The sequence below is a fragment of the Passer domesticus genome, chromosome 1 (assembly GCF_036417665.1).
Source record: "Passer domesticus isolate bPasDom1 chromosome 1, bPasDom1.hap1, whole genome shotgun sequence".
Lineage (NCBI taxonomy): Eukaryota > Metazoa > Chordata > Aves > Passeriformes > Passeridae > Passer > Passer domesticus.
In genome coordinates this window covers 13,417,795-13,444,253 of record NC_087474.1, presented here as the reverse complement: position 1 = coordinate 13,444,253, position 26,459 = coordinate 13,417,795, and the positions used below count along the sequence as shown (strand labels likewise).

The 26,459-nt window shown below is 40.6% G+C and overlaps 1 protein-coding gene across 1 annotated transcript in view; it reads right to left on the bottom strand.

The window, feature by feature from the left end:
- Window positions 1-1,641: 1,641 nt before the first annotated feature.
- Window positions 1,642-26,459, bottom strand: part of NRP1 (neuropilin 1) — a 114,477-nt gene continuing 89,659 nt past the window's right edge. The window contains 9 exon segments of the mRNA XM_064397501.1: window positions 1,642-5,141; window positions 5,144-5,401; window positions 6,652-6,711; window positions 8,233-8,326; window positions 8,811-9,082; window positions 12,805-12,936; window positions 20,086-20,145; window positions 23,078-23,182; window positions 26,046-26,190. Coding sequence (XP_064253571.1) covers window positions 5,101-5,141; window positions 5,144-5,401; window positions 6,652-6,711; window positions 8,233-8,326; window positions 8,811-9,082; window positions 12,805-12,936; window positions 20,086-20,145; window positions 23,078-23,182; window positions 26,046-26,190 — 1,167 coding nt within the window. The 3' untranslated portion in view covers window positions 1,642-5,100.

The following is a 26,459-nucleotide window of genomic DNA, read 5'->3' as shown; positions in this document are numbered from 1 at the left end:
TTCATCTCCACCAGGACTGGGAGCTTCCTCCAGAGGGCAGGTGGCACTGCTGCAATTTCCGTGCTGCTCACGGGCCTCATGCAACACCAGCAGTGCTGCCCCCACCCTCTCCTCTGCACCTGTCCTTTGCTGAACAATTTTATGTCCTGCCAAAAGGAAAGGAAATGGGACTGGCTATGTGGCTGCTGGATGTGGAGTGGTACATTTGATTGGAGGGGTTTACCTTTACTACCTGCCAAAGACCCCTCTTACAGACCATGACCCTCATAGCTCTGCATTTCTGGCACTGTTTGTCTGTAGCTGACCCCTCTGTTATTTCCATCTGCTCTTTTTCTTCAAGTTTACAAGTTATATTCTGAAAAGTAATTCAGATCACATTGAACCATTTTTGTTCTTGCTTTGTGCAGCCCGTTTAGTATGGAAAACTGAAGGTTTAGTGCCAAGCACTTGTAAGATTCTAGGCAAATCCCTGAATGAAAGAAAGATAAATTTCTTAACTTTAAATACTTGTCTGTCTTTCTTGAGCTTCATCCTCAACAGATTCACTTTATAGATTTCCCCTTTTCATGGATCAATTTCATTGCCACTAGTTTGGGCTGGTTATCACAGAAACACACAGATTGCCATGAAGTACACCTCTAATGAATTTGGGTACGGTGGTTTATGGACAGCAACTTTCACAAGCACCTTTCGGGAGCAATCCCTACTCTGAGCAGGGATTTTGCTCACATGCTTGCTGGAGTTCCATCTCGTGTTTTAAACAGGTACACACAACGCTGCTCCCTTGAGGAGACAAGATTCAATACATTCTTTTCAAATGTTAACAATGATCAAGTACATGGTAATAAGTACGGTATTTTTCCCATGAGTAGTAAAGTAGCTGAAGTAAAATGTTTATACTGCACCTAATGACACATTGACAGTCTGTGCTTTGTTCATGTGTGCAATGTAAAGAAAAGATTTGTCAAACCTTAACGTGCAGAGTGCTGAGTATTAAAAGGAAACAAAATAGGTAAGCATTGCATAAAACAGGAAACGTTAAATCTAAAGCTTCTGATCCGGATGTAAACTTTGTCAAGGTCTCTCTGCACATGACCATGTGTTCCACCCAGCTGGTGCCAAACCAGGCCCCGTAGGCCATCCTGGCTGCATTTGCTCCAATCATCATCTTGTGCTCTGCCTTGAGAAATTTGGCCACGGTTGAGTAAGTCTGGATGACTCCCCTGGAAATTTGCAGGGAGCTTATTTGTGCAAACCTTGCCACAGGAGCAGAGGCTTAGTGCAGTAACACATCAAAAATGGGCAGTACTTGGCAGTAAATCTCACCCCTGCCCAAGCGGGGTGTAACACCTGCACAGGGTGTTACATTGGGCGGGCCATGGCAAGGGGCAGTGGTGGCAAATTTGTCCACTTCAATCACAGCTGTTTGGCCAAAACACAGCAAGGAAAGAGAATGGGTCAGGCTAAGGTGAATGCCTCTATCCTAAACAATGAACAAACCCACCAAGGTGTCTGTTGGAGCTGCCTACTAACAAATACAATTGTGATTGAAACACTGTGCTTGTGGCACGATGCTAAATAAAACCATCCATTTAATAATACCAATCCATTCTAGTATAATAAAATACATCAGCTATGGGATATTTTATGAAAATGTTTAATTCAACTGTTTCTTTGGAATGTAGTAGTCATAGTTTGGAAATTTAAGTTACAGTTCAGTTCTATGTGGTTTTTTTATGCTACTCAGTGTCTGAGAATACAAATGTCATTTAAAGTTAAGGCTTCGCTGTTCATTTTGAAACAACAATTTACAAGTGTCATATTGTCATAGAAAATAAAAATTTCTGTAAAAAAAATTTGCACAAAGTTTTATGATGGTACAAAACATGAAGCAATAATATACCAGTAAAATGAAATCATTTTACTACAGAAGATTTTTATAGTTTTTCAATAAAGAAAAAAATATGTTATTTTACACTTTAAAAATTATGAAACAATCTAAAACAATATAAACTGAACATTTTGTAACACTGCCTTTACAAATTAATAACTTTATAAACATATAATTTTTTTAAATATATTTATCAGTGCAAGATACTTTTCAATGTAAAGTTGCAGTATCATTTTTCCTTTATTGAAGGGCAACTTTAATTCTATTACCTTCAGAGAAATCAAATCTTCAGTGCTAGATCCTCATTATCATAGTAACATCTGAAGACCACAAAGGAGATACATTTTTTTTAGGTTCACTATTCTCTGTATGTTAAAAGAAGGAAAAAACCCACCAAATACCAGCTTTTCTGTTCAAATAGATCAAGACACAGAGCTGGTCTGGAATCTATTGAAATCAGTGGGAATATTTCAAAAGGTTTTGGGCTTGGGCTCCCCAACAGGATTTTCTCTTCAAGGCAATATAAGCATGTAACTCTTCGTCTAGTTCGTGGACTAGAAGGTTTTCAGCTAAGGAGAATAGACCCTTAATTCCTGACTCACACAGTGGTGGTCTGCTGAAAATAGTTTTGAAAAATCCTTTTCTTCTTTGGGTTAATTAACTAGCTGCTGCAATGCCATTATGGTCAAATTACAGTGTTAGAAATCAATGAAAATTCTACCTGTGACAAAGTGAGTCTGCTGCTTGGGACATCTCATAGACTAACTTTTAGGCAAAACTTTCAGGCCTTAGGTGCACTGTCTCACCCTCTGGAGGACCCAAGGTTGAGAGGCTGGGGAGGTAGCTCTTCCATCAATCTAAGGTTTGATGACCTGAAGGTGGGTGTTTGGGTTTTTACGATAGTCATTGCCTTTAGGACTCTGAAGTAGCAACTTTCCATGTTTTTTTCTATTGGGTCTTCCTTTAAAATATTTTCAACTTCAAACTTCATTTTTACCTACAGTCTCCCTCATTTTTCTTCAATTTCTGGGTTACTAGTGGATTTTCTGTATATTTTCCTATTTAATAGTTCATACTGGTGAAATTATACACTTCAAAGCATTTGGTGTATAGATAGGGGTAGATTCTTTTGCTCCAAGTAATCCAAGGCTGAATTAGCCCTTCTTTAATCCTAATCCTGGACAGGATATTTTATTGCTCTTCTACAAAAGCAATTTTGGAAAAAGACTAACTCAGAAAGTCCCAATCACTTCCCTGACTCTACTCAGGAACTTCAATGAGGAAAAATATGAGTTCAGCACTTGGTGGGATGTTCCCTTCCCCATGTTTGCACTGGTTTTCTCTGCTGGTTGGTGGATACCCAGGGGAGGCTGATGCTGCCCTCCAGTTATGGCTGTGCTGTGTGCAGGTCACTGCAGAAACCCAGGGGCTCCCCTTGCACCTGCAGGAGGGGAGTGACCCCTCTGCTCTCTCACTGCCTTGTACAGACCCCTGTGGGAAACATGCTCTTGTTTCTTTTTACCCTGTTGCACCAGCTGCATAGGCTGTAGAATATTATTTGACCAATAGTATTTGCCCTAAAATATTAAAAAAAAATTCCCCACCATTGTCAAGCACGTTTTCCCAATGGCTTAGAGTACTCAGTTCACTGCATTGGTCACTGCCTGCACTTGTGGTCAAACAGAAACCTCCTGGTATGAAATGCCAATTGGATTAAACATGATGGTAAGAACATACCCTACATACATTGTGGGATTTCATTCTGCCCTCAGTACATACTCCTAAGCCCAATTAGCATTGATTAGCATGAAAATACATGGTTACTGAGAGAACAGAACTAGGAGTTCAGGTAGGGGCAAGAGGAGGAAAGTTTCTTGTTTTAAAGGCAATTTTTTCTGTAAGGGAAGCATTTTCCCCAGTGTAATTAACAGGCAAGATGTTCAGGATAAAAGACATGTTTCATGACATCAGGAAAAAAGATACTGTCACTTTATGCTGTTAAGAAGAAACCCAAAGTTCGACTTTGGAGGATAAAGTTAAGAATTTTCCCTTATTTTTTAACACAAACTCTAATAAAATCCTTTGCCATTACCAGCAAGTTAAAGCTGAAGTTTTCTTTCCTTGGCAATGGCAAATGCTTATGAAACCTACTCAGAGAGACAAAGAGAGAGAAAGAGAAGAGAAAGGGAGAGAGATTTTACATTTGAAAATACATTCTATATGAAAGAACAATAAAAGGGGATATTGCAGCTTTATACAAAAGGGTCAAGAGACATGAAGTTGGAATACAGAAAGCAGAACAATCAAGCCAGGTTGTCAAATCTGATTAGCCCTTGCCTTGGCTGAGGCTGTTTTCTTACACTAAAATATACTTTTCTTTTAGTCAGTGAGCCATCAGAATATGATTAAAGACAAGGGCGTAACTGCAGAGAAGCTGTAGTTAATGTTAACACAATGAGAAGCAGTACAAACAAAAAGGCACTTGAGAGGACATACACTAGCCAGTGCCAAGGACTTTTTTTGTTTAGTTTTTAGGCAGTACACTTGGTTACCAGTTGTGTCTGATGATGGCACCTACTCTTTTATGGAGTTCACAAGCACAAAATTCAGTACAACACTGAAAAACATCAATAAAATTTGACAGTATTGCTTCGTAAACAGAGCTGACACGCTATATCGGTACTGATGCAGCAGTACTTTCAAAAACATCCTAACCCTTCTTTGCCTATGCACAACACGAGCAATTATACACAAATACAGGTGCAGAAGTCCACTAAATTGCTGTTACTCCAATATTTTCTGGGCACTGAGCTACAGACAGCATGTCCATCCAAAGGACCCCACTGAATACATTTTGTGACAGCATCTTGGATTTTGCACAGTAAAAACGAAATTATCCATTAACGGAAAACAAAAGAGAGGGAGAGAAAGAAAGACAAAATGAACTATAAGTCAATCATACTTGGTCTCAACACCAGCATTCGATTATTCCAAATAAAACCAACAGAAAAAGCAGACTGTACATGATTCAGGTTGTTAACACAGATTGTTGTCCATGTTCATCGGTTACACACTCATTGAAGCTCCTGAGAAAAGCTTGGCTCAGTGTCATCAATGCACTTTTCAGCCTGTACAGTAAAAGATCAACAGTTCCCCAGCACGACCGAGCTATGTCCTTCCATCCCGATTCTCTGACGTCTCCAGTTGCTTTACGCCTTCATGCTTCTGAGTATGAATTCTGTGTGTTTAGTTTATCTTTTTTCAGTTTTACACCATCGACCAGTTCAAAGTTATAATTCTCCAGTGCAGACAAGTTCCTCTCCGACATCCCATTGTGCCAACAGGCACAGTACAGCACAACTCCACAGATGGCTCCTAAAAGCACCCCGAGTGCACTCATGGCTATGATGGTAATGAGGATTGGATCTAGGGTCTTCAGGACATTGCCTGGCTTCCTGGAGATGTTGTCATCATAGTCTTCACCTGTGCTACGGTATGGAGGTGTAAACCCTGAAATTGAATAAAGAATTGCAAAATTTTCAGAACTGATCCTAGTGAGAACTTTGTTTAATGAATTGGAAATTTTGAGAAGATGATTGATTTTTTTTAACATAAGTTTTTTACACAATTTTAAAACCTAGCTTCTGCAAGGTGGTCATAAATAGCTGAAAACTGTAACGTGGCCCAAATAGCTGTGGATTTTTTCTAGATTGTTCTCCAATCTTTAAATCTCCTGCCTGTTAGTAGAGCTGTGGTTCTGCCTTGGATTAAGTGGGAGTCTTGGGAGTGAATAAGGAGGTCTTTTAATTATGTTTTGCCATGTTGCAGTATATAGCTCAAAAATGTTAATCAAATCCTACTCAGCTTAGTGTGAAAGGTTAGAGCATTAGACATTGGTTTGGAATATCCAGCCATTTAATTTCTACTTCAATGACTTTAGTATTGGATCTTGAAGTGCAAGTAGTGGCAGAACTGAGACAAAAGAGCACTCTGCCCTCTTGTGTAAAATATTCACTGGGTATCATAATGTTTTCCCTTAACTTTTTTAGTTTATGAAAATGATCCAAAAGCAGCAAACCCTGTAATTGTTGCTGGAAAAGCCAAAAAGTCTTTTTGGACAAACTCATTCTCTTTCACTGAAATCAATTATAGCAATCCTGTTGACTGTAACAGAAAAAATTAAGCTTATTGCCTGAAAAATGCAAATATATTTTATTATTGGAACAATATGACAATTATGATCCACTTAATGATCCATTTACCGTTATCATCATTGGAAATGATAATGCTTTGCTAGACTGGTCATAAAATGGCATTTTCAGCCAGGTCTGTGGAACATTTAACCTAAAGAGTTTTGAGCCTAATTACTGAGGCATAATGCGAGTCATAAATTATAAGATATAATGCTAGTGCTTTCTTCAGCAGTGGACAAGCCTTCTACATAACAAAATATTGAGGGGCTATAATGTGCTTGCATATATAGGAATATAATGTAACAAATTAGGTATATGAAATTTGAAATGTTTGAGATAGGACAAAATAATAAAAAGGACATAAGTCCATATGACATGGAAGAATAAAACTATTACAACCTTCAAATAAATGTAAGTCTTCTTATCATCTCATCCATAAAAATCATAACACCTTAATACAATATGCAGTTAGAGAACAAATCTATAAATAAATAAATAGAATGCAAAAATTCACATTAAAATACACATTAAAATTCATTCCCTTTTTAGAAATAACACAAATTTTACCTGTTTGATTACTTTCTGGATCTTCTTCTTCATCTATTTCATTCTCCACATCAGTTGATTCTAATGAAGCAAAAGAATTGACATTGATTATTAGGGTTACAAACACTGATTGACTATCATGCTGGCAATAATGGTACAGCAGATTTTCCTGTGTCAGAGCATTATTATGGCGGCTTGACAGAGCTGTTCAGTATAATGGGCTCTGAAAATTAATGGAGAAAAAAAGAAAGATTAAAAAACTCCCCTCCGCCCAGTCTTGGCACAGTTATAGATATCAGCAGGGGTTTTCCATGACTGGGAGAGAGAAATCAGTGTGATGAATTAGCATCTTGTTCACTGTATTTACAATTTTGGAGCCCAATTCCATAACACTTCATCAGCATAGGCATAGTTAATCACAAGAATAGTTTCACTGGCTGCAGCGAGACCACTTGTGTTTGGATTTCAGACTGAGCTTTTGGGTTTAGCTCCCTCAGGCAGAAATCTTTGCTCAGCATTTGGTTTGAAAAACCAAAACACGGAGGTAGGAAAGAAGTTGTTTCCCTTTCTCATGCTGGAGTCAATTAAATGCAGACACTGTGGTCTCAGTACCTCTCTTGGCACTGCAGGAGGACTAAGCAGCGTGTCCTGCCTCCCTTTCCTGACAACTGCCACTCTGGTGGCATTTGATAAACCCCAGGGGTTGGTCCACGTGGTAAAAAGAGATTGTTTCCTCATCCTGCAGTGAAATTACCACGTAGCTGAAGACTGTCATGTTACCCTCAGAAGGTAGTTGGCTACAATAGGTCAGGAACACCCTCTATTATTGTTCTTAGTTGTATTGTTAACTCACACAGAATAGATTTATCTTCTTAATGCTAAAAGTAATTGCTTTATCTCAGCTATGAAGGAGAGTGTTCTGTTGCTTGTGTTTATTTGGGGCTGCTGCTGCCAAATTACGTGCAGTATGCAATGTGCATGTGATCAGCAGTGACTGGAATAACTTGAGACTGGCCAGGAATAAAAGGGCTCAAAGAGCATCTCAGGAATAGCCTGGCTCAGAGATGGGAAAGGCCATGTCCTAACACTGCTTTGTGTCCCACATGTCTGGGAGCTGACGACTACAGCAAATGAGCCACAGCAAACCCAGGACAGCAGAGGACAGAGCAGCGGCCTTTTCACCCTGCTTATCCTGTAACGGTTTGAAATGGCCCTTAAAAAATTTAAGAAGGCTTCATAGTAAGTTATCTAAAAAGGGCAAAGAAATAAAAATGGATTTTTTGCATTAGATAAAACAAGGTCCTGCAACAGAAAAAGCAGAGAAATTTAAAGGGCGAAGCAATATGAAATACAGGGAGAGACATGAAATTGTGAATATGCTGTCATCCATGTCAGTAGGATGCCAATTCTGATCCAAACTGCTGCCATACCAAGATGACACCAATGGCACTTACTATGAATAAAGCTATGGGCTGAATCAGGATATTTACAGTAGAAACATAGCTAATAATTATCCTTTTCCCACAGATAGAACCAGTTATCAAAACAAAATAAACAATATTTTGGATGAGAACTCTCTATGCTCTTGCTAGTCACACTTACTTCGGCAATCCTCCTGTGCTATGTGATTGTCAATTTTAATATCATCCACAGCAATTCCTCCAGTTCCTTTTCCAATTTCTCCCTCAATAACCACCTGGAAAAACAACAGAGTGTTCACATTGTTTTCACGTTAGCATACAACTGTAGCAGTCAGGATTTCTTAATTAGTCGTTAACACACATCTTCACTTGATGACACACTTGTGCTTCAATTGTGGTCTGAAAATCTGCATTGCTTTTATGAACTTATACAGGTAAATATAAATTATGTACTGACACAACTTTATGAGAGATTTTACATCAGCAAAACGGTGGCAAAGAGGCAGTTTTGTGACTGATGATAAATGATATATAAAGTATTTATTTGGCCTCTAATAAGAAAGTGCTTGTATCACAGTAATCTGAGATACCATGAGATATTTCAATATTATTAGTCACAGCAAACGTAGCTCATCTGTAGGTGTAATACTGCCTGCATGAATCCTTGGGTGACACTTTTTACTGCGGTGTATGACACACCAGCAGCAAGGTGTTGCTGGCCTTGGCTGCGGTAGCTCAGCGAGGAGCAGCCAAGCTCACCTGGTAGTGTTTCACAGACTTGTGAAGAAGAACACGTCCTTCCTTCCAGTAGTTTGCCTGGTGCCCGCTCAGGGTCCACAGCACCTGGTCATATTCATCCGGCTTTTGGTAGCGCAGTTTGATCCTGAGGGTGCCGACGTGCGCGCCGGACATGTGGTACCAGAACGTCATGCAGTGCGCGGAGTTCTGCGAGTAAATCACGGGGCTCAGCAGCCGGGCCACTTTGCCTTTCTGGCTTTCATCAGCTTGTGAGTAAATGAAATTGCCATCTCCTACTGTGACAGAAGGACTGTGTTAAGAATAGCCACCAGCTTTAATGTTCTTTGTTAACACAAGAATCCCTGACCGCCCCATATCTTTTGCTTTCTTTCTGTGCTGATGGGTCAAGCATCACAAACAAGAGAGTCAGAGTGTGTTGTTTTGGGAGTTCTAGGAAAGCTGATATGCTTTGAGAAAAGAGCCACAAAGCTTATCAGAGGGCTAGAGTACCTCTCCTATGAGGACAGGCTGAGAGTTGGTGTTATTCAGCTTGGAGAAGAGGAGGCTCTGGGGAGATCCTTTCAGCCACTAAAGGGGACTTACAACAAAGATGAGGACAAACTTTTTAACAGGGCCCATAGTGACAGCCTAAAGGGTAATTGTTTTAAACTAAAAGAGAGCAGATTCAGACTCGACATAAGGAAGAAATTTGGTGGGTGGTGAATCACTGACACAAGTTGTCCAGAGAGGAAGCAGACACACCACCTCCAGAAACATTCAGGGTCAGGCTTGAAGATGTCCCTGGTCACTGCAGGGAGGTTGGACTAGTGACCTTTAAAGTTCCTGTCCAACCCAGGCAATTCTGTTATTCTGCACTTTCTTTTGGCCATCTGCTCTGCTGTTCACTGGGAAATTTTGTGCCCCTACAACGTGCTCACCACATGAAACACACAAGGCATTTGTTATGTTAAGGGAAGGAGGCACAAACGTGTTTGGTGAGACAGCATTATGTGCTCCATTAGTTAGTGTGCACCTCCTGAAAACAGCCATCCCTGGTTCAGCAGTCTAGAGAGAAGTCCCTGGGGCCTACTCTATGTTAATTGTGCAGAGCTATTAAAAAAAAATTCTGTTTGAAATAATCTGTGCTCAAGGGGCAAGATTAGAATGGGAAGAACACTGAGAAGGTGAAATGGCTTTGAACAGCCATGGCCAGAGATCAGGCACTGAGATTTAAAGCATGTTCCCAAACAGAGGCTGAGCATTGTCACAGATGGTGTCAGAATTATGCCCTTGATTTTTGTAACAATATGTCAGGCTCTATATATTTGTGAGCCCTTTTTTCTGAAAGAGTAAGATTATAGCTTATCATATATAGCTGATTATAGCTTTCTCAAGGGCATAATGGATTTATACTTGTTGAAATCTGAACACCTAATACCCTTAACTTGGAAACTTACTTTCTCAATCACGCTGAGAGAGAAGCATGTGGGAGTGTGATTAGTTTGGTAACAGAAAATTGCTAAGTAAGGTACTGACTATAGAGAAGTGCTTCTGAATTACATCAGCCACACATCCATTCCAGTCAGCTTTTGAACAGTGTCTTTGCAGAGAGTCATGGTGGAAAAACACGAAGTTCATCCTGGTGTGTGTAAGAATAGATTGCATGTGCAATGCACTCACACAAAAGGATAGAGTGCATTTATTGACATCATGCTATTGCGAGTAGGAAGGAAAAAGTAAGAATAAAAACACTATTTCTTGAGTATTGCCCAAATAAGTATACATATCACTGTTTATACCAACACTCAAAAGAAAGAAAAGTAAAAAGAGGCAAAAGAAGGTATTTTAGAAGGGTGGTATTTTGTCAGCATTAGTCTTTGCTATACATAACATCCTTGAATTTCATGTGAAATAGTGTATAATTGGATTGCAATGGTATAGTCTCACACCAATGAAGACAGGAAGATGAGCATTGCTGCTCTGGTAAGCATAAGAAAAACAGAGTAGTGAGATGGGAACCAGGAATGAAAAGGAGTGGGTTAAACCCAGTGGCTAGACCTAAAAAACAGTAAAGGAACATATTTCTTCTAACATGAGACAAAGTTATTTTCTTTTGTTTGGATCTTTCCATGAGCAGTAGAGGTATCCTGCCCAATATGCATGTTGAAGAATTTTATAGGAGAAGATGATGTTATATTGCAAAAAAAAAATTAGTCTTTTTTTCCCCTGTGTTTCTGCAGTAACATCTTGTCCAGCTTCTTAAGCAGGAATGTTTTTGTCTATACATTCTTTCCAATTTCACTTCTGTGCAGAGAAGCACAACGTGCAAATCTCTTCAAAGAATGGGGAAATCCATTGGGAGGAAAAAAGGAAAATAATCACAGCATTAGTATGGCTGTCTGAGTTGGAAGACCAAACACTGGCCAGATTTCATCACAAGGTATATAATTTGAAGTGACATGCAGTGTATCCTGCCGTCTACAAGCAATTGCTGTTGAAAATCTCTTCTGTGTATTTTTTCAGCTTTACACATGTGTCTGAGAAAAAAATACGCCTGGGAGCTGCTCACTGTGGTTTTCCCAATACATAGGGTGGCCTTGTTTTGCAGCTGAGGGTTTGTTTGGGACATCAGTGCCATTCAGACTGCTCATGGTCTGCGTTCACACCCACCCCACTCGCTCTGTGCCTGCTGGCAGGCAGGCCACAAACCTGGCAAGTGAAGGTGCCCTTAGAATTCAAGGAGAATTTTGGAAAATATTGGAAGCGCAGTAGAAGAAAAAGGGGCTGCCTTTAAGATTTACTAAAGCTATAGCTCATGGAACAAATAAGTTTTCTGTACTAGCAGGGCCCAGTGGAAACAACAAAATCTCATTTGAAGAATATAATTTCTTCATGTCCTGATTGAAGACAGGTTCTCTCTCTATAATCCTTGATGGCAAAGTGCAGATAGCTCTCATTTTCAGAATATTATTGCAGTGCCAGGTCAGGAACTCTGTCTTCATTGTCTTAATTAGAGCTTTACTTATGCATGCCTTTTAGATTTTGTCAGTCTCTGGCTAACATAGCTTTTAACCTCCTTTCAATGTCAGATCCTACTGAGCCATTTCACTTTACTCTACATCAATTTTTCCACCATTACAGCCTTCACTTCAGCTAACTGCATTTAGTTAATTTGATGCCATTTATTTGTACAATGCCATTTATAGTCAAAGTATTACAAGTTTTTTTTTTTTTCCCCTGAAACTACTGTACTTGTCTTAAGATTCAATTGAAAGTGTCTCAGAATTTAAAAAGTCCAATTTTGTCTAATTTCCTTGTCATTCTCATTAAGCAAAGGGTAGCAGAAGTGGGAAGGGGGATTAATCTCAACCCATTTGATTAATCTGCACGTATGCAAGCAAGAATGCTAAAGTAAGAGGCTGTGCAGGTCACACAGTGCCCTCCCTTCTCCACTAGCCTGCAGCAAATTTATTGCCTAATTATGCTGAGCTATGAGTTAGTTACTGCAAAACAAACCAATCAATTCCCCAGTGTGATATTTCTTGAAAAACTGTTTGTGAGCAGAGGATGGCCATAACCTCCAACTCCTGCTGGAAAGGAGAGGGGTGTGGTAACACACCCATCTGGGAAGTTTCACTTGCATACAACACTTTCCTGTGGTGGGTAGTCCCTGTAACTACAAACAGGAATAATGTGAGGTCATTAACTGACTGACTGTATTAGTTGGTCAGGGATATTTGCAAAATATTTGGTCATTCAGGTTTTTTTCTACCCCAGGTGATGATTACCCAAAGGCAAGTCAGGGGAAGGAAATATCTTCAGCTCCTGACAAGAAGCAATCTTTATTCCCCAACAGAAAGGACAATTACAGTCAGTAATGGATTAGGTTTACTAGAGAACCATCTTTGTGACTTTATGTATTTTAGATATAATTCACTCTCTTTTTGGAAGACATTGGTATTAAACAGAACAATCTCATCCTGAGTTAAATAGAATATCATGAACTCATGATTACCTGAGTGGTCTTGAATTGGCCCGGTTTTGCTGGTCAGGATTGCCCACCTTAAATCCACCTGGTTGTCATGCTCCCAGTGGCACAAAGTTTTTTGGGATCCCCAGCCAAAGCCACAGTTGTATAGTGGCTGCTCTGCAAGGAAAGATGGAAAAGGAGGGATGAAATGTGATTATTAATTGCATAATTCAGATTTTTTACTTCAAAACAAATGCATACATTTGACCATCAGCAGAACCATTCCTTCCCGAGACTCTGAGAAGCCATAGCAGGAACAGCCCTCCTGGGAAACAGATGAAAAATCACTATTTTTTGTAAAAGATGTGGTTACTTCTTGTCTCTTTATGACCCACATGTTGGGATTTTTTTTCCTGTGGTTAGATTAAGTCTTCTGATTTGCCCACATTATCTGATAACCGCGTTGCAGCACAGAAGACTCATAAAGCAAGCTCTGGCTTACTTATCAGATGTATTTTCTGGTTATCAATATCTCTGCACCGTAATGGTGCCACAATTTGCAACTCTCAATGAGATTTGCAAAAAAATAAGAACAATCAGGAACATTTATGGAATGTCCTTGGCAGAAAAGGATTTCTGGTGAAGTCTACAGTTCTTGGCTTCAATAGGAACTTTTTTCAGCATCTTCCAGACAGTTAAGTAGGCCCACAAGATGGCAGCATTGAAATGGACAAATTGAGAGGGAAAAGGGACAAATGTGGCTGATTGCCAAATGAACTCAAAATAAGCTTCAAAACAAGCTCTGCGTAAAATAAGGGAAGTCTGGTATTATGGTCAGGATGAGATCATATCTTGTTTTCAGCTTCTTTTCAATTCTGCCCAAAGGTTTAATACATTGTAGCTTATTTTCCTCAATAGAACTAGGAATTTCAATGGAAAGATTATACACAGATAGCATATAAATCCTTTGCATTTCTTATTTTCAGAAGCAGTTTGAAATCTTTTGAGCACTTGGTTCCTACCCCATTGGTATGAACTTTTATCTCACCTTGGGCAGTAACAACTCCCAGTAGAGCAATACCCTCCCAACAGCAATGTGACCAAATCTTGGAGTATTTTCTCAGGCATGACTCACACCTTATTAAAGGAATAACTTAGGTTTACTTTAATGAGATGCTTTGTGCAAGTATGAACTAAGAACAAAGGACTCTATGCTTCCATCAATATCAGCTCAAGGGGAAGAATTCTATTTCTTGCCCATTATTAATAAAAAAAGCCAGGAAAGATAATGCAACTCTTAGAATGTGCTTGTTTATTGTGGGAAAATAATGAGAAATATGGGAAGTGTGTTGAGACCTGCAGTTGGCCAGACCTTTGAGGTAGAGCTCTTCCAGTCTGAAGAGGCAAAGAACTCCTGCATGTACTGAGCTGCCAGAGAAGACTGGTAAGGCTTTTGAACTCACAACCCAGATTTTAATGGAAGGCAAACTAGAATAATAATTTTAACAACACAAAACCTCAGGTGAGTAGGTTGAGACAGAATGGATATAAAAAGGGTTCATCTATCATTCTCTCCTTGCCTGCTGTGTCCTTGTTTGGCAGGCCCTTGCTCCCAGACCCAGTTTTTTCTCAACTCACTGGATTCCTGCATTGTGGCCACTGTGCCCTCTCCCCTCTGGCCCCTAGAAAATTTCATTCTGTCAGCAGAGACATCTGAGCCTATGGCAGCTCCTGCCCCTCTGCTCTGCCTGTCAGTGCCTCGGCTGAGCTGTGGTGTCTCTCGGCACTGAGCCCTCATTCTTCACTCCTTTCTTTCATCCTCCCCATCCCGTCTGCCTCCGCCCTCTCTCCTGCTGGCCTCCAGAGGGGTCCACTCCTCATTGTCACGAATGCAGCATCCTAGTTGGGAACAAATGAATTCAGCAGATAATGTCTGGCACAGGAATTCAATGTGGAGGAAAGATGTTTCCTGGAGCACTCTAGCCTTTTCTAGGAAAAAAGCAGATTGTGGTGAATAATCTCTCTTTGGGCTCAAAATGTTGAAGAAGCAGAACTCAGTCTATGCATACATGAGTGCAGAAAGGCAATCCTGCAATTATGTCTTTTTCGTCAGTGTATTAGATATTTTTTCTAGACAATGGGGCCATGATCAAAGACATCTTGCCCAAAAGGGGACATCTGAAAATCAAGGGGGGTTTTAAAAGAAACAGAGTGACATTGCAATGAATTAAAGAGTTTTAAGATTGTGACAAATAGCCTTTCATTGTCAAGGAGGCCTAGGGAGAGTTATATTGCATGGCTTTGACATCAGAGCCATGAGACAGAACTTTAGAAAAGGTTTTAGAAAATGTAGAACAAAATTAATCTTATTAATCCCAAAGGATTATATTATGCAAAGTACTGATAGCCCGTGTGGTATTCAAACCACAAGAAAGGAGAACAGTGGTAGATAGATCACATCCATCTGAAGATGCCACACAGCAGAAATGAGCACATAGCACAAAGACAGGACTGGTATTGTTCAACTCTGAATAAAAATAAATTGCAGAATACATAGGAGAAGTGTGTAAATGAATGATGAACCCAGAGACTCAGAACAGAACAATATTCTGGTTTCTCCATTTCACAGACTAAGTAATGTGAGATACTCAGTTAAGCTCAATGTGGATCAAAGGAAAAAACATTCTCATATGATGTGAGTGGTACTTGCTCCCTTGAATGCTGCTAAGATTGAGCACAATTCAAAGAGAACTGGACACTGACATGGACAAGAAAAACATCCAGAATTTAACAGCTAATTCTAAAGTGCAGGAAGTGACAAAAGCCTTTTACTTCATGCTCTGATGACTGTTCTGAACACTGGGATCAGAAGGAGAGATTCAAAACAGAGCTAAATTTCACAGCTCCATCTAATAAATAGTTTCTTACACTTTCATTTGAAATATATAGTCCAGGAAATTGGCAAAGAGCCTAAGTCTGATATGCTTTGGCCATGCCTGTGTTCCTTGGCTTCAGACTCAGAGAGAGCATGGTGTAGCATGAAAATGAACTTGTTTTCCATGCAGAACTAGAATCCACTGAAACTGAGGAGAATTTGACCAATACCTGCACGCAGTTAGCTGTTTCTTGCTAGGTTCTCATTGTTTTCTCAGAAGTTATTGTGTTACTATGCTCCTTAGACAATCACAGCAATGGGATTGAAGGTCAAAGGCAAGGCATTTCAGAGTGCTCTTATTTTACGAGCTTCTTAAACATGCCATCTCTTATTGCCTATTCTTATGTCTCTTCCAGTGCTTCTCCCAGGGACTCATAAAAAAGGAAAAATAGGCCTGCTAGCCAATTAATAATGGACACTTGTAGCATCAGGATAGGTTCATTAGGGTTCAGTATGGACAATGGATCTGCCCCAGAAAGGACAGGCTAGTTCAGCCCTCCTATTAAAGGTCTCAGGGGGCTGATACAGTAGCTCACAGCAAGCTCCAGGCAATCTGTCCTCTTCTTTGTCCTTGAACTATAGCTTGGCAGCTCTGGTGGAAGGAAGGAAACTAGGGACGAGTAGCAATTGTTGGGCTCCCTCTGCATTGCTGGCCCATTCCCATGCTAGGATAATTCTCCTGCCAATAGGTGATTGATCTCTGGGTTTGTGTGTATTGAGAGGACAAAGAAAACCAGCTATTATGTAATCAAATAGCAGCAGCTCAGATGAGAATCTGAGAGGGAGGTGTGACGAAATCCCATATGCCTTTTTCAAAATGTAGGGTACGTGATACTGAATTAAAACAGATTTATCCTCTCAAAGAATAACCAACAGCTGTACTTTTTGACCACATCTTGCTCACAGCTGGGACCATTACTGCACATGAACAAGAAAGTAATTTGAAAATCTAGTTGAGTGAGTTTCTTGTGAGTCCATTAATCTTTCGTGGCCCACAGACTTTGACATATTTTTATAACTCCTTCAACAAGAGGCAAGAAGAAGCATGATGGCATTAAAAATGATATGAAAGTGCTCTCTAAGATGCTCGTGCCGAAGGGTAAATCAACATTAAAATAGGAAATTACAAACATAATTTGGACCACTTCAAAGTAGTATATTTGGTTTGATTTGTATTTGCATTTTTATACCATTTATGCTGGCAGCACAGAATTACCTTAAATGATAGTAAATGATAATTTAACTGCCTTAACATCCTTTTACTGATACAAAGTTGTTCCAGCATAAATGAGAATCAGACCTATTCTACCTTTAAATTATTTTTAGCAGAGATTTTAACTTCAATATTTTTAGTTATATTTTTCTGACATAGCTATTACATGTGTGAAAAACAAGGTACTTCTCAGAACAGTCTTCCTTACAAAGGACTCAGATTACACACTGAGAGCACGTAATGTAAATTAACAGCTTGCTCTGTATGTAAATAGCTAAGAGACAAGCATTTCAAATAGTCCTTTAGAATTGAAAAATATGTGTTCAAAAATGACTAGATGTTAGAAAGACTTAGGGCTGAGAACTGAGGTATTTACCTTGACAAATGGATTTGCAAAAGGCATCTTTTTAAGTTTGAGGAGGAAACTAGATCCTCTCTTAAAGAAAAAAAAAATCCAAACCTTTAAACACTTTTAGTGGTTTGAAATAATTATTCTTTTTATTTTCTTTCAATTGAGTCCCCTTGAAATGAAATGTAAACGACTCCTTGATGGAATAGCTTGTTTATACACTGAGGCTTTCCAGCTATTTGCTCTTAACTGTTTCCATAGTGTATGAAAGCTGGTTGGAATAGGATAATCTCAGGCTTTGACACACACAAGCACGTTAGTCTGGGATAACAAGATTAGGGATATTTGCAGCCTGGAATGCAGGCAGGAGGACAGCAGTACGTGGTGCTGGCTCTGACTGCAGAGTACCTGTGCTGCTGCTGGTTGGGCTGGTCAAGCTCTGTCCCCAGGCACTGTGGCACAAGCTGCTGTGGCCACCACTGGCACCACGGAGCTGATGCAGGGTCACCTGCTGGAGCCTGCAAACTGCAACTGATCTGGAATAGCTCCTTGGCTTGGAGCTTCCATCCATTCCATATTCAAGATATTCCATCATTTACCTCACGGTGCATTAGCATCTAAAGGTAAACCAGCCTGAAAGGGAATTCAGGCCAAAGCTGAAGGCTCTGTCCTTGATGTGTTAAATTCCTACCTTGTTCAGCTTGAGAAGAGCTGAAAGAGTGCACTTCTCCTCAGGCAGCAGAGGGCCAGGGGCCCCAAGCAGCCGTGGAGCTTCAGGAGCAGTTTAAACCACGTTATTTGTGGCTGACAGGACAGACTCACTCCTGGCTCCATGGGCCCTGCTCCCTGTGCTTCACTGTGGCCCTCGGGTCCAGCCATGCCCCTTCAGCAGAGGGAAATGTTCATAACACCTCCAGGCCAGGAGGGGTTTCCCCATGCTGAGGAAAATTTCTGTCTGACCGTTTTTGGGAGTTTTTGGCTGGTTTTCAGTGAGGGATTATGAGGCAGCTGGAAACCTTTATTTCTTAAACTGGAAATTCTGGAAACCTTATTCTTATTTATTAGCGTCTGGCTGATCTCTATCTAAGATCTTTGTAATGTGCTGCCATGTGGGAGCCTGGAGTTTGGGATGTGAACTCGTCCCGTATTCCCCGGAAGGAAATGGTTCCTACGAGCACAATGCAGGGAAGTAACACTGGCATGCTCTGAACAGAGCCTCAGAAACTCTTTTAATAGAGAAAAAACTTGGCACATCGCAGAGTAAGCAAAGGTGGTGCAGGAGGGAAGTAAGGAGAGAAAATGAGGATATCTTAATCTCTGGTAGTAAGAGTGAATCTGTTACTGGAGAGTCCTGCCCAAGCCAAGGGGATTGAGCACAAACTGCAGAGCAGCTGGCACTGCTCAGGAGGGAGTGAAACTGCACTGCACAGAGGCACTGTCTAAATCTGAAATTTGTTTAAATGCAAGAAGACAATTTAAAAAACTCTAAAAAAATCCTTAATGTCATCAAAATAGAAACCTAACAGATAACTTCAGACATAAAAATGAAAATGCTTTGCTCTAAGTACACTGCACAGAATCTTTTCTTCCTCTGCATCCCCAACCCCTTTGCAGAACTGTGAGATCAGCAGCAGCCTTCCAGCCCTTCAGCAGCACTGACTGTGAAGAGGAGGGTGGAGAGGTGTCCCAACAGGGGGGACTGGCTCACTGTTGTGTTTCTCATTGCACTGGTGCTCCACGATTTGCCTCTGCTCATAAAGCAGGGCAGAGGTAAAAATAGTGTGTGCTGACTTAGCCAGTTGGATGACCCTGGAGACAAATTTTGAGGAGAGTAAAAGCATTGGCCTCTGCAATATGTGAATGCAGAGGCTGAGAGTGGGAACAACGTCTGAGCTAAGTCAGCTCTATCTCTTAATCAGATCAACATCGTAAGTGTCCTTTAGGAATTTTTTTACATTATTAGTCCCTTTCTTTCACTTGAAGCAAGAGTGGATTGTGTCACATGGTTGAGGAAACAATGATAAACATTTACCCACCCTGTTAATAAATCACTTGCAAGACTGTGCCTGACTGTGCTTTAATGGAGGAAATGGGAGTAACTGAAAACTGACCTCTTTACTGCTCCACAATTATTGATGAAAAGGATTTTTAACCAGTGCTTACAGTTTTTGGAGTTTGGGTTTTCTGCCCAAATCCATCCTCTCCCCCACTCCCAGTAAATTGTACAGGATATTAAAAAAATGGTTGAAAGCTGAGGAAGCAGCAAACTAAGGAATTTAAAAGCTTCTAGCTATTGTATTAAGTAACAAGGACCTGCTGCCAGTGACAACTTGGTTTTCCCTTTTCAAGTACATGGTAGCAGTTTATGTAACCCCATTTCAAGAAAACTTGCTAGAAAACAATATTGTAGAACTGCCAGCTCCCTGGTGGAAAAAAACTGGCAAACTTTACTTGTCTCAGTTTTGTAAAACCATGGATATAAATAGTGAGTGGGCCTGTGTGGCTGTTTTTGTTTTCCTGGAGTTTGCAAACACACTTTGTGTCACTGACATGCCACATTTAAACAGTGCACTGTGTGATTAAGTTAGTTTAATTTTGTCAGCACTTGGCATTTGCTGATGCAGAAGGAAATCTTGTTCTCTGCTGTATCTACATGTGGATGAAAGGAATAAAATATTTACTGTACAGAGCTAAGAGACCAGATGCTTCTTTACTTCAGAGACTTCAAGGAATGGTAAGTCAGGAAGTGCTGCAATTCATTATTTTGTCTCTGGCATGAAATTTGGGTATGGAATTTATTGTGGTTTTAATAAGATTTTTTTTTTTTACCTGGTTGTAATGTATTGTCAATTACTGTTGGCTTTTCTGTATTCAGCACTGTAGTCCCACCTGGAAAAGAAATTATGCGTATCATGATACATGTGACACAACAAAGGACACAGCAGTCATTAGGAATAACCTATATATAAACCTGAAATATTACTGTCTTTATTAGACATGTAGGTAACTGAGTATGCAAGCTTAAGCATGAAAATATGACATTAAAAGTCTGGTTTCCTTTATCAAAAAAGCCCCACAAGAACTCTTCATTAAATAAAGCTGTGTATATTTGGAGTCCTTGCAAACACCAATTAAATCATCCTCAACATGTGCCTGTGACCGTCCTTGATTTATAGACACTGGTTTGCTCCAAATCACATGGGAAGTGAGCAGCTGGTCTTCATGACACCTCTTAAGAGTCACTATTTTGTTCATTTACCCATGATCTGCTGTTTCTCATACCAGGGATGTGAAGTAAAACTGGGGCTCCCTGTAAGTGGTTTCATAGCTGTGTTCTGAGACCAGTTCACAGGAGAGATGCATGGAAATTGCCAGACTTTAGGATCAAGTCTAAGGTAGGTTTCACTTCTGTCTCAAAGTGAAGGAAGAATTAAGGACTTCCCCTTTGTCCTTTTCTTCATGCGGAAAAACAAGAGGTGAGTGGGGTCATGGCCCTCTCCTAGTCCTACTAATTGATATTTTTAAAATACTTGACTTTTTAAAGCAAGCCTCATATTCATAAGGAAACAAAAAGGAAATTAGTACAATTATAAATGCACGGTGGGGTGCTGATTACCAGTCAATGACTTCTGTTTTTCTTTTCTCCAGCAAGCAAGTGCTTAAAGCATTATAGAAAGGATGACTATGATGACTTCCAATGAGAATGAATGCCCAAGCTGTATCAGCTTTATGTTTGTGAGAATGATCTGATGGGAAATGCTATAAACCACGCAAATAGAGTAGCTCTGTATGGGGTCCAAATAGAGCAGGAAGGAATTTGGCCTACAGCACAATTACAGTTAATTGCAAGGGAGGCTTCACTGTGCTGCTCACATATGTGCAAGTGCTGTCAGGGAAGCGACTCTGCGGTGGCGCCCGTGCACCGCGCCTGCACCGGGAACGGGTGGGAGAGGGCAGGGCACTCATGAAACCCCCTCTGCACTGCCCTGCTAGCTTTAATGGGCCACAGGACTTACACACTTGCCTTCTATGCAGTTTGGAGGGAGAAAAGAATGTTTACAATAATTTATTGGTAAAACCAGTTCTGTGCATTTATAAGTAAAACCATATGTAGAGTGCATCATTCCTCCAGTGTCCAGAACAACTGGGCATGCACTGCTTAGGGATTCTAGGTGTAGTAATAAATTGTACTTAAGTGTCTGCACTTTTATAGGAGGGCAATGCAGTAATTTTCAATATTAATGCTGAAAAACATTCAGTTCCCTGGAAGAGATAGTGCACAGGAAGGTTGGCGGCTGTTCCCTTGTCTTAGAGATTATAAATTGCCCCCTAAGCACAACCAGCAGAAACTGTGGAAGGTTTTTCTTCTGCTCAATAAACGTTCCCTAAGGGACATGTGGGATGGAGTCCTGAGCTCCTTGAAGTGCAGAGACTATGTGCATGGAAGGTGCTTGCATAGATCTGTCTGCTTTCCCTGACAGAGCCTCCTCTATGTGCAGTATGTCTCTACCTATTGGGCTTTGCAAGACAAAGGAAGTTCTAGTGCTTCATGACCTGCCTCCTTCTTTTCTGAATAATAAATAAATAAATGACATTGTTTAGTAACATTGAAATCTTTCTGAGCTACCTTAACACAATACAGACTATTTTATCCGACTCCCTTCATGGTTGTTTTCAAAAAGAATAAGGTTAATCTGAGACACTGATTTGAAAAGCAGTGACAGTGACCATGCACTGTCTTTTCCACTCAAGAATTATTTTTTCAATTTATGATTTGCAACTTGCAATTACAGGAGATATTGGCAAAGCTCAGAAAGGGTTTGATATTGAAATTTCACTTTCATTTGTATCTGTTGCCTGATGTTCTACTTGGCTCATTCCAAAAAGCCAATCTCTTACCTAAGCTCACCCAATGACCTCTCGGATAGCTATTGCCAGATTTTAATGCTATTTTATGTCATGGATATAAGAAGCAATAAACATTTATTAGATGAGCACATCAGGGAGCAGTGATGAAATAACTTGTGTCACTGCATCTAAAAACAACCTCAATTACTGCAGATGTATAGATCTAATCAAACAGACACAGAGATTTGTGGAACAAGTGACCTCCAACAAGAGATCAAAAACATAGAGGTGCAGTGTCAGCTGTCTTAGAAGAACTAATGATTCCATGCAGAAGTGTGTGGATATGAAACGTAGCAAGCTTCCTCTATTTCACGTGCTGCCTATGTTACATCTCCCCCTCCTACTTTTCTGCTGGTGATGGCGGCTTGGAGAACACCAGCCCCTCTGTGGCTGTAATGCTGTGTAGGCAGGGAAGCTCATGGAAATATTTCTGGCAGTGTGAGTATGTGGCAGTGCACTTTGATGAAACAAATCTGTTTTGTTTCTGACTGGGAAAGGTTTGGGGATGAGATTTGAGTTCTGTACTAAGTTTTAGGTAGGAAGCGTATATGTAAACCAAGCAATATTTCAAGTTCTTCAATCTCAGAAAATAAATGTCAAGAGTATTGTCCAGCTTTTCTTCTTAGTAAGAGAAAGTTTGATTAGAAGATTTGATTAGACACAATTACTGCTCAAAAAATTGCCCTCTCTTCCATCTAGTCACTATTATTTTCCTCAAAAATTACATAGCTGAGAAAACAATCAAAAGTATTGTCATATGTAAAAGGCAGATGCCCATGTTTTGACAGCACTAACAATACAAACTGCATACTAATGCCCATTAATACTGAGTGGTTAAATCAGTGCAAACATTAAGCTGGTGATGGATATGAGCTACAACGAAGCTGCAATGGAATGAGGATGGTTTCTGCACCTGTCAGTTGGTAGTCATCACCTGTGCCACTGTGACAGTTTGCCTGGTCATCATCACACTCATCCACAGGCTTGCCTTCGGAAACGGTAGGGACAGCGGTGGGAGCTGAAACAAAACCCAGTTGTTCGGTTAAAACACGAGCTGGAGAACCAGCCTGCAGCTGGGAGTAACCTCCTGATGAGCACCATGTGTTGTGTCTGAAGCAACTCTACTTTGCAGGTTGCTTGGTACTTTGGAATGAGGAGTATCTGCTCTGCCTCCTGCACTGAAGCATATCTGAGCTCAAGGGCTGAGCAGAGCTGGGCAGCAAAGCCTCAGACTGTCTATTCACTGGGTGCTTGTTCCTGCCAAGGAATAGTGAAAGCCTGGCAAGGCAGAATGAGGGTCCTGGAGGGTTATGTGTGGGGTAGTGTGTGCAATAATTTTATTGCACTCTGAAGTCCCAGGGAGTGGGCCTGTGCAGAGGAGCAGGGGAGTGCAAACTGAAGGTGGCAATTCTCTAGCACCCAATGAGTTACTGAAGAAACCTCTCCGCAGAGCACACATAAGAGAGGAAATGTCTAAGCACGGTTCTGGTAGCAGCAGCAGGAAGGCAGTGTGATGTGGAATCACTTTGTGCTCAATGAGGACACATGGAAGGTGTTTCTTTTGTTTTTTGTTGAAGTTATAAATAAATAAGTTATCAGTGATGTCAGTCATCCCTCCCGGCCACCTGCCTGCTTTTCACTGCTGATGACTTTCCGGTAGCTGCTGCCTAACCAGTAAAAGTCTGAATCTTGCTATTACAATTAAAAGCTCAGATGCCAGAAAACACATAGCCCAGAATCTGCAAGGCACACCACATCTGGAAAACCAGAACACAGAGACTTGGTGCTACGTTTACGTTTGTGTTTCATGTCGCACGTATAGTTCCCTGGCTTAAGATAAGCAGTCCTGGAATGTGATCCAGGCTTTTGTCTCTTCTCACTTACTGTTATTTTCATTAGCAATCTTTTTTACTCATTATAGGCTATGCAATAATGTATGTCTTCTGCAGATTCTTCTTTTCCTTTCTACTGCCCTCAGCATCCGTTGGCCACAGAAGATCACATACACTGAATTTTTGCCTTGAAAATGTCGGGAGAGGTGGTAGTTTTTGAAGTAGCAATATTATGGGATAAAACATGCCTCTTTAGGACCCTGACCTATGCTTCACAGGTTCAATCTATCCCTAGTTACAGTTCTGTACCTATTATGAATTATGCAGAACATTTGTTACCCACATTGCTATAAAAACCCCTCTGGGGGATCCCTCTAGCTTTCTACATCCAGTTAAGTTTATTATCTTGATCTTTGTGTCCCTGTATAGCCTCAAGCTTGCCTACATCTCTGCCATCATTTCATATATGTCCCCCTGGGATGCTTCAAGCACACAAAACTTGCCCTTGCTCATTACTGCTGGAGAACTGATTTCTGCTCCTCTCTGTGCCAACCTCCATGCTTCTTTTCTCATCTCAACTCTTTTCTTGCTCAGTAAATCTCAGGTGACTCCATTCAACTCCCTCCTTAAGATGCAATTATACAACATTAAGCATTATTGTGCTTCTCCCACAGGCAAATGGGAACTGACCTCACCTGTCCATGGGTGACCTACAGATGAGCATACATCAAAAGTGTACCATAGCAAGAAGAAAGAATGTGAAAAGATGTGTCCCATGGAAAAACAAGAATGTACTTGCTATTTCAGTTTGCCTAAAAGCAAAGGGTCCTCCATCTCACTGAGCAATATATTCTTGTGAGGTGGTCCACAGACTCACTCCTGGAAGGCTGGGTGGCTACAGGAGCCCTGTGGCTGAAGGGCTTTGCCCAGAGGTTGTGAGTTTACATAAGGCAGGTGCTGGGTTTTCTTTTTTTCTGATCAAGCAGCACAATAGTTTGCAGGAACTAAGTATTCCCACAGGAAATGAGGACTTCCTGCGGGAACTAAGAAGTATTTCCAGCCTCCCCACTTTCCGGGCCAAGTAAAATCATACTAATTCAATCTCTAAACTAAAAAAAAACAACACAGAACTCATCAGTTCTCACAGCAAATGCCTCCCACACTTCCCTCTTGGGGGAGAAATGGTGAGAAAGAAATGGAGGTAGAGCAGTTGTTTCCATTCATCTTGGGAGCCTGTTCAGCTGCTTCTATAAGAGGTGTCATATGAAACCCCAAATAATATGGTTTGTTATTCTGTATTTTTAAGCTGTGTGGATTATAAACCTCACCACTGTGTCATCATCCACCAGATAAAATTGTTAAATTCACAGTGTTATCTGTAGTTATCTATGAAGTTAAATAATTATGTTTATATAACAAAAATCAAAGCGGACTTCATGTCACAGTCCAAGGACAAATGTCTAAACTTTGCTTTTCCTGGTCTTTCATCTCCTACATACTCTTGCAAAATTAAGGCTTAGTAAAGAACAAAGAGGGCCTCTTTACCCCCTAGAAGTAACACCACAGACACTGTCCAGTCAAGTGATCTTTGCCTACCATAGTTTGTGGTGTGACTTTCAGGTCCTTTGGAGGATAGAGGGAGGTAATTACTATATTTAGTGCAAAGCTCCTTCTGCATTCTCAGAAAACATCTCCTCCAGGGTTGTATCATGGTAACATAAAATTTAAGTTCCTGTCTTTATTCTCTCCTAATAGCTCTATGATTCTCAAAAGTATAATCATAAGGCTGTTTAAGGGAATGGAAAACCATGTGGAGAATATCACTGTGATTCAACAAAGGAACGGGAAAAAGAATAATAATTGTGCCTTGGGCACATTCAAATGTTGCAGAGAGGAGCTGAATAGGCCAAGAAACAGCACTAATGGCAGTCATGGAAGTGAGAGTCCGATGTGCTGCCTGTGCAGACGCAGCAGTCTTCAGCAGCAGACCAAGCAGAGAATGTATTTATGAAAATAATAAAGTGCATTCATTTCTAGCAGAGCAATTACCTTCAAGTTCACAGCCCAGCAGCTCCATTCGCAGCCCCAGTCCCCCGTGTGTGGCTCTCTCAGGGTAGACACGTATGAATCGTGTCGATACAGGTTCAAAAGTCCGCAGCTCAGGCGTGTCGTAGTTGGTGTTGCCTTCAAAAGTCTGCAAAGCATGACAAATGCTACTTGTTAAAAAAGAAAGAAAAGTCTATTTTCCACCCTCCTCTTTTTTCCTTCATTCTCCTGCCTTTGAATTAGGTGAGCCGTAGGCCATATTCTAACGGCTTAGTAAGTGTCAGGCATTCCCATCCTAAATGAGAATGGAAAATACATTGTTAAAGCTTCTCGGAAAAGTAATGCATTTCATTTTTCATAAACTCAGTAGCAACTAATCCATCAGGGTCATAACAAGAGCTGAGTGTTTAATGAGAC